The 9,319-nt window shown below is 39.9% G+C and overlaps 1 protein-coding gene across 1 annotated transcript; it reads right to left on the bottom strand.

Annotated features, from left to right (window-relative positions):
• Positions 1-2,326: 2,326 nt before the first annotated feature.
• Positions 2,327-8,997, bottom strand: LOC310994727 (Golgi phosphoprotein 3-like). Its single transcript, XM_083983525.1, has 5 exons — positions 8,542-8,997; positions 7,892-8,023; positions 6,391-6,505; positions 5,694-5,854; positions 2,327-4,980 (listed from the first exon to the last, which is right to left on the bottom strand). Exons 1-5 carry the CDS (start codon positions 8,758-8,760, stop codon positions 4,717-4,719), a joined length of 891 nt encoding a protein of 296 aa, XP_083839651.1. The 5' UTR covers positions 8,761-8,997; the 3' UTR covers positions 2,327-4,716.
• Positions 8,998-9,319: the final 322 nt, after the last annotated feature.

Raw genomic sequence — 9,319 nt, 5'->3', positions numbered from 1 at the left:
GCTGTTGTTCTGTTGAACTGTAAGCCTTACTCAACTACTAGAAATAATGACAATTATAGCTACTATGAATAATACATAAGCGCGTTCTTCTTATTCATCCTCTGACACTCAGACAACGTCATTTGGGATGATGAAATTTTCATGTGACACGCTGGAGCTGCGTACGTTTAGGTTTCACTTTCTATATGTAAAGTTTAAGTTAACATTTCCTGCTTTGATCAAAACTTTGTAAGTGTCTGATTTGTCTATTATTATATTACCGCTACATATATTTATGTAATTAACTTGCTTCAGTGCTTTTACTGTATATGAAAATACATGATCATGTTTATGATCAAAATTAAAAGTACAAAACAGTCCCAAGCAGAAAACAAACAATACAGGTACATGATGTGTTCTTTAAGGAGTACAAAAAGATACACATTTTATGTAATGTTGCTGATTAAAGGTGGCCATAACAATATTGTAAACTTGGTCGTCCACCTTCAAAATAGGAGGAACTTGGCTGCGAGCGCAGGGGATTCCTGTCGTAAAACTTACGTCAGCGCCCGTATATAAGCGGAGCTGCTATCAATAGTTCAAACCTGTTCCTTCTTGTCAAGACTCAACTACACAGCTTTATAAGCGTGGAGAGAAAAGAAAAACTGAGCCTTTAAAACTTTCTACTCTCTCTTGGACAGACAGAAGAAATACGAACAATGGCTACGGCTACCTATGGTGAGTTGTCATCTAAGATTTGACTGAACTTTAACTAGTTTTATTTAAGTTTCATCTATGAATTAGATCATGAATCCTCAGCCTAACGAACCGGTGTGTTTTTTTTTTCCCCCCACAGAAAAAACTGTTGTTGATCTCTGCGCACACGAGCTGCGTCAGATTGGAGACAAACTCTACTGGAGATACAAACTGTTGGGGATACTGATAAAGAACTACAAGACTGTCACCAGAATCAGATGAGACTTGACATCCAAGTTCATCACTATGGATGGATATCAACTGGAAAAAGTTTCCCCCTCAAAAAAGAAGAGCTTTGGATTTGCCCTCCTCTTCGAGAAAAAAAATGGTGGCTTTCCTCTGGGATGTACATATCTGTAAATCTGGTGGGGACACCTTCATGGAGTTTTCTGGGCCACGGGACTGTCGGCCGACTCCTGTCATATGCACGAGTCAGGCCCAGATGAGTGGGATGCTGATGCTGCTGCCCCTTCAACTCAGTCCTGTCGGTGACCAGAACAAAGAGGAACTAAAGGACATTAGCTGCTGTCGATGCTGATTGTCACATGTCCTCTGTGCATAATTATGTATGTGGATGTCCCTGCATAATATGCTAAAGCTGTCACATTTGTGCTTGGTGAAAAGCTGTAAGAATTCTGACTGTGTATTTACTCGAAGAAATCTGAAGAAGAAAAAAAATGTATCTCTAATCTGAAGTACTTCCTGATTTGCCAATAAATGATGTACGTATATAATTCACTCAGTCTAGTGTGTGATCATGTGTTTTACAGTAAAGTGAATGTGAAAGTTAACAGCTTCATTCCAGCAAAAGGAATGCTAGTATAGTATATAATTAGCACTACCAGGCAACATGTAACAGGAACAGGTTATCTTAGCTTAGCATAGAGACGTATCTGTTTACACCGCAGAAAAACTGAAGTGAAAAACAACAATGTTCAGTTTTACGTTGGATCATGTGGCAGATTATTTTGTGGTCATTACCACTAACTATCATAGCTACATACAGCTTTGTCAACATGACACACTGTCATAATAAATAAGCTTTTCCAGTACTTATGAACTTATAAACTAACCCGCTACTGGCTCACAGCAGGTTTGATGGCAAAAAAGTGAATAATTTACCAAAATTATAGCCTACTTTTTTTAGTCCTTGATTATTTCTCCAAATCATCATTTACTTAAGAAATGTAGGAAAATGAACATATGATCACAAGTTGCAAATCTATAAATCCAATTATCCAGATATAAAAAGTACTATAATCAATTACTAAGCAAATTATGTTCTCAATTATTCGACTCATCTTTTGGTTTCTAAAACATCTCGACTGTTTTGCCCAATCAATAATCCAAAATGTAATCTTTATTTTTACAATAATGTTAACAAATTTGAAAACATTTAAATGTGTAACCATCAAATAGTTGTTGGAATTATGATGATGATATGATCAATTATGGGATCAATTGCAAATTCATATTCTTTCAATTTATCTATTAATCAACAAAGTGCTGCAGCAAATCAGATCCTCACATTTCATCAGTAAAAAAAAAAAAAAAAAAAAGAGGCCCTTTTTTGCGTAACAAATCAATTACATAGTTTAACATTGTGTTAAATTTCTGTCAACTTACTAATTATCTTATTGTTTAAACAATTCAACAATCATTAATGAGAGTATTTAACAAGCTGAATGGGAGAAGACGTATATATAATATACAAAAAAGACAACAGCAAAACAGTGCTAAATTCAGGCACTTAAAGGATCCTTACTTTATTTTGTGTGGTAATACAAAAGCATACAGAACTATAGAGGATAGGAGAGAAGATCCCTTTCATTAAATTCCATTAGATCATACACATAAAATGACTAATAATTACATACAAGCCTTTTTCTCTGTAGCTACATCCACAAGTACCCAAGCCCTCCACCAATAGCATGCACGGTCTCTGCTGTAAACGGATCTCAACTGTTCTTCAAACCTACAGGTATTTTGCAGTTAGAAAAAAAAAAAAAAGACAAAACTATAAGTATGGCATGAAGTGACAAATGATGTAACTTCATACATAAATCACACCGATCAGAACAGAATGATGTTTACAATCATGAGTTCATATTGAATGTTTCTGAGACCGCTGCACTAAAGCATGATGGGAAAACCGCCTGTTCAGTCTTAATCAAGGATTCATCTGAGGCCCATCGTCTGCCTGTGTTAAACAATACAACACGCTCCGGTGAGCCTGTTAGATTGAAACATCTCATCATAATGTGACGTATATAAACTGAAAAAGGAAACATGAAGACTTGGCTCGCCCAAATTACACAATAGGTTCTCTCATTTACAGACACTGGTGTTATCTAGTGGTAAAATCCATTGAATTTACTGTTGATGAGTTTTCATAAGGGTGATTCCTTCACCAGAAAGTAGTTAGAAGGAAAACTGTTTCCAGTAAATCCTCTGGATAAGTCACTGGATATTCTCCACAAGATGTTGCATCATCCTGCTGATGAGCATCTTGGAAGGAAATACTCAGGGGCAGGTGACTCAAAATATATTCAAACTACCTGCAGGAGTTGTGACCACTTGTGTTAGCCTGGAAAATATATTTTTTTATATATATGTAATTTGGGTGAGTTGATGCGTTTTAATATTTCTAAACTGATAATAGTCCTTTTGGCTAAAAATTCCCAGCTCTCCTAATCATCATATAGTATCTTGTGAGGGACATTTGGAGAGCCAAATCAGTTTTTACCACATTTTTCAGCTCAAGTCATACTTAAAAATAAAATGTTTTTTTTTTAAATATATATATTTATATGTATATATATGTCCAGGAATGATTTTAAAAGTATTCAGCATCAATAGCTGTAGACTAAGTAAGTGAGACCTTTTTTTTTTATTTTACCATGGATGCTAAGGTTCATAATTTTCAATCCCATCTTCACAAGTGGGTTATTCAACCCAAGAAAAATCCCTATAAATACTATCCTACCTACAGGGCTATTGACTGTGCAAAATACTTGATAGATGGCAGGCTAGTCCAAGCATCGATAAGCAACATAAATAGTAATGGAAGACTAATCTTGTTTTATGAACACAGAATGGACCCTTGCAAAAACAGCAAACTAATAAGATAAAAGTTGTGTTGTTGACTCAAGGTTTAATTCTTCATTTAGGTACGGTAAGTCTGTGAGGGCCAAATTACCCAGCTCATTGTGGATGACGCAGCAAATAAACTCGAGTGTTTCTTTGGGTCCTCTCTTTCCTCCTCAAAACGCAATGAGGAGGAAAGGAGAAAGGTGAATTTAATGAGAAGACAAAGGGAACCAGAAGAAAAAACATTCAGGTAGAGTTTTCTAACAGTAACCCTAAGCAGGAGCGCCCAGCACAAGTGGGAATGAGGAGGTGGAGGCAGGATGGACCTGCGTTGAGTGCAAAGAGCATCAATAGCTGTGTGACTCGCTATCCGTTATCCTTGCATAAAGCATGGGGAAGAGTGTGGAGACCAGATTTTGATTCTGGCCGGGTCTTGAAGTAATGGAGAGATGATGTTTCCATAGTATAGGAGGGGAAACTTGGCCCCAGTCAGAATCTTCATATGCACCATGACTACCTGCTTTGTTCTTTGATGCCACCTAAGATTAACAGAAGCCCATCTGTTCGTAGTGTCGATGTTAGAAGTATATCCAGCCTCGTAGTGGCAGGTCACTTACCTCACACTGTGAAAAGCAGCCAGTCATTTTTCATTTAGAGACCTTTCCAGCCAATCAACTGTTACTTGGTGAAGCCCACCACCAATCAGATTGCACTGGGTTAAGATGGACTACCACCATAAAATGTCATCCGGAATAGATGTACAAACAGGCTCCCCAACCAGAATAGATTGTCTCATTAAAGTGAAGTCTGTCTCATTAACTTGAAGTCCTTCAACCAATTAAATAACACAGACCATTGCCAGATCTTCCAGTCCAGACCAATCAGCTGTTTTCATTTTGTGAACGCTGCCACCACCGCCCACATGAGTTCATTGGCGTTGGGCTTTGCGCTCTCTTTCTCCGGCTCCAGCTCTAGCAGAGTGTGGACTCTCTTCATGCCCAGGTCGTACTGGTCGTCTTGGAGTGGGGCGAAGGCATTCTCGAGAACGTCGGACGAGTGGGCCAGGAGGATTAGGGCCAGGACCCGCTTGTCCATGCGGTGAGGATCGTTGACCCACTTCTCCAGAACGGACTCCTGGACCTTCTTGACGAGGCGCTGTGGGGCAACAGCAGGAAAAGAAGCGTTAATAGCCGACGTATGCATCAAACTTAAGCATTTAGGTCTTCACTGGCTCACACTTCGCCACTTACAACGTTCAAGTTCCCCTCTCTGAGCTGCTCTCAGCACTGACAGGAAGTGTTGTGACAAATTTACTCACACACATTGAGAACATGCAACATTTTTTTCATGACCACATTTTTTTTTTTTTTAAACATATGAACTGTAAAAACTATTTTTTTAGGTGACTCACAATTCTGCTAATAATCATCATCATCAATAAATACTGGTCCTCACCCCAAAGTCAGCTGGAAATAGCTCCGGCCCACTCATGACTCCATAATAATCTTCATAATTGATGTATGGACATATAAATACTACTACTGTGATATTTAATTTGCTCCATATTCCTTTAACGCTGTCTTTCAGGACTGCAGCCAATGATTATTTTCATTATCAATGAATGTCCTGGTGAATCTATGTCATAAACCAGTTGAACGAAGAAGTCGATGACTCACAGGAATTTAAGACTGTGCCCCTTACTGTCATAAAAGTTGAATGTCTCTGTTTGCAGACTGGAAATAATAAACTCCTTGTATCGTAACTAAGGTTTCCATTTCCCATTCACACAGCACTCATCTGCTATCACTTGAAAGAGATAAATACACTACTAGATCGCACAAGAAAATTATTTGCATTTTGCACCTCACCTGTTTAATGGTGTTGTTGGTGAGCGGATGTGTGGTCATGTCAAAAAGCAGGAAGTTCTGTTTCTCTGTGGTGAGGACTCCTTTCTCTACCAGGTTTTTCGCCAGGCGTTCTCGGACATTTCTGAGCTGGTAGTGCAGCTTCAGGGGATTCCAGGTCTCTCCTTAATAAGGCAACAGAAAGATGGTGCACTTTAGGATAATAAACACTTGGTAAATGTAATTTTACCATTATTGAGTTGACCCGACGTGGATAAGTAGTGAGAAACAGATCTGCTCCCTCTGAGGTATCATTAAATGTGAGAGAGTGTTATTGATAACAAGCCAATAAAGTAATGAATGAGTAGTTCTTTGATGCAATACACAACATTCAGCTACAGGATTAAACCCAGTCACTTGTTTTAATGCTATGACTGTGATCAGTGTAGGTTATTATTATGTTAACTGTTAGTAAAGATGTTTAGTTTTCTGTGATGAAACACAAAGAAAAAAGAAGATAAATAGGAACCAGAAAATAGTTGAAATATTTGGCTATTGGTTTTCTGTCTATCAGCTCAACCATACAACATCAAGCGTTATATAAGAACTACAAACAGCACGAGCTATGAATATGAAAACAGGTCACACGCACACACTCTACAAGAGAAGCGAGTAGATGATTGCAAGCTTTGGTTTGCAAACTTGGTGGGGTTTATCTCACCGCTCAGCAGCTCTATCCAGCTCTGGACAGTCTCCGGAGGCTGGGTTTCTTTAACGTGCTTCAAGGCCTCGTCCAGTAGCACGTCTCCAGTCGGGGCATCTGACTTGCATATTATCTGAGCAAACAAAAGGACACATATTTGAACTAGCGTGACTACCAAGGTCTGTCTTACTTAACACCGTAATTCACATCCTGAATAAACAGGGATCTGGAAACTTGTAGTACGTTGACAATACAGGCTTTTCAGTCAAAGCTTTGCTACACGGGTGAATGTCCTGCATCCCTGTGCTCACAAGATCAAAACCACAGGGTATCGAGTGTCTTGCGCCGTACAAGAACATTTTAGCAGGGTTCACTGAACACCTGCAGACGTGAAACAAGCACTCACATCTGAAACTTAAGAATTTAAGCAGCAATACCACAGAACAGAAGCACTGTGATTTAAATATCTCATTATCGCATTATTACCAAAAGTAGAATTACAACTTTTAGAATAATACCGCATTATATTATTCGATTATCATTCCTGATCCATTAAGTTTTATCACTTTACTGTTGCAACTATTAACGTATGTAACATTAGGGGTGGGTAGAAAAAAATCAATACAGCATAGCGTTGTTATATTTTGTGTGGCAAAATTGTATCAACACACAGGTGTCATGTCAATTGCAAATTTGAATTGAACTTGTGAGTAGCAGAATACTTAATGCGTGTGAATGTGTATGAATGTTTGGTGGTGGTCAGAGGGGCTGGCAGCCACGCTTCTGTCAGTCTGCCCCAGGGCAGCTGTGGCCACAGTCGTAGTTTACCACCACTGAAGTGAATATGGTAGAATTGAGTAATGGTTTCTGTAAAGAGCTTTGAGTGTCTAGAAAAGCACTATATGAATCCAAGCAATTATTATTATTATTATTATTATTATTATTAAGTACTTTTTGTGACTGTCAGTCTACCTGCTTTTACAATCCCATGCATAAATAATAAAACAGATTTAATGAGATGAACAGACTGAGGACTGTATCTTATTAGATAAAACATACGGTAACTTGGAGTCACACAAAAAAGGTCATTAATCACAGTGTCACAATACTCAATGATATTATTGGTATTTTTTAAACATTTTCAATAATATCTTGAGTCAGGATATTATTGAAAATGTTTTTAAAAAATACCAATAATATCATATCATGACTGAGGTATTATGATACAATCATATTGTGGACCTCTGCTGATTCCCACCCCTATACAGGTGGGTAAATTTGGCTTTATCTGTAATAAGTTAATACTTTAGTTTAGAATATATTACTTGTTATATTTGTGTTACTGAGTGCTACAAGATACTACAACTGTAGCTGTGTAGTAAAGTGGAAAGTACTCAATGGAAACACTCATAACTGTTCACAAGTGGAAACTGCCAGGTGAAATGTAGTGGTTGTTAACTTCCCACCACCACATCAGCAGCAGCAGCAGCAGCAGCAGCAGCAGGCTGGTGGTGCTCACCTTCCTGGAGAGCAGGCTTTTCCTCCTCACCCCGCAGGCCTCCAGCTGTAGCCTGCCTCGGAGGGCCAGCTCGACGAGCATACACCCACGAAGCCCGGAAGAAATACAGTCGTTCCAGAAAGACGTGTAGCCCTAAGGTGGGGAGGAGAAGGGAGGAGAAGGAGAAGGAGGGAGGGAGGGTGAAGGACAACAATGAGCCGAGGCGAGGTGCAGTACTACAGCGTATTAACTTAGCTGACGTGTAGTTGATAGTCAGGAATCTGCTGTCAAGAGTTGTTGAACAGGGGTCACGTCTACTGTCAATATAGCTAACAATACAACACCGGAGCCACGTAGCGTAAGTTAGCGGGAGATATAATTGGACAACTGCCTCGTATTTACACATAAACAACCACAAATATGCAGCGATTTTAATATTAACTTAGATATAAGCGAGACGTGTTTTGTGACAGGCAGCAGCTTGGCTGGCAAACAGTTGCTAACTAGCTTAAAACCAATAAAGTTGCTCTTCAACTGCAAACAAAATGCAAGAAATCGATAAAATAAACTAAGTTAGCGTAGCGTAAACACGAATAAGTGGGGGGAAAAATAAAAAATAAAATAAAACAAAAGGAAAAGATAACGAGATCATAATCAGCAGCAGCCCACACCTCTCGGTCCTTGAGGCCCAGCAGCAACACTTCCTCCATCAGTGTGAGCCTGGTTTCCTTCGAGTCCGCCTTGTCCTCGTCCTCCCCCTCCTCCCCGCGGCGCGCCTCGTCCTCCTCGCCGCCCGACTCCCTCTCCTTGTCGGCGGCGGCGGCGCTGCGAATGGCCTCGGTCCTCCGCTGGACGAGGCCCGAGGTCCTCTGCGTGATACTGCTACTCATAGCTGCTGCTGCTGCTGCTGCTGCTGCTGCAAAACGGGGCTTTGATGCGGGGAGGGAAAGCGCCTAGCTCGACCGGCAGCGGGGAAAGCCAGGCAGCATGAAACCTGGACGTGGAAGAAGCTGGGTGAACGGTGAAACGGTGGTGGTGGTGGTGGTGGACCACGACCGATCGGATAAAAAAAAAAAAAACAACCAACGGCCGTCAACGTTTAAGCCCTGCTCGGGATTCCTGCTCCGACTCTGCCCACTTCCTGATCCAACATGGTGGCAGCGAGCGTGACGTCACGGTCGGATGTGCGCTGAGCTGAACCGTGAACGCACCTCTCGCGTTGCCTTCACGGATTATCGGAGACACCGTAAAAACTGACAGTTGAACATTTAGCAATTATATTAGGTATAATTTTCCATATATTATATATATGTATGTGTCTTTTTTTTTTTTTTACTGAATGTAAATACAAACATAAAGACATAAAACATTAGCAAAGTGTTTGGTCAAATGGACTAATAATAGGAAAGATAATAAAAGAATAAAAACTGGCTTGACGGGTAGGTAATA

This window comes from Trachurus trachurus, assembly GCF_905171665.1.
Source record: "Trachurus trachurus genome assembly, chromosome: 12".
Taxonomy (NCBI): domain Eukaryota; kingdom Metazoa; phylum Chordata; class Actinopteri; order Carangiformes; family Carangidae; genus Trachurus; species Trachurus trachurus.
Note: the sequence above shows the minus strand (reverse complement) of the source record. Positions and strands in the feature narration are given on the sequence as shown.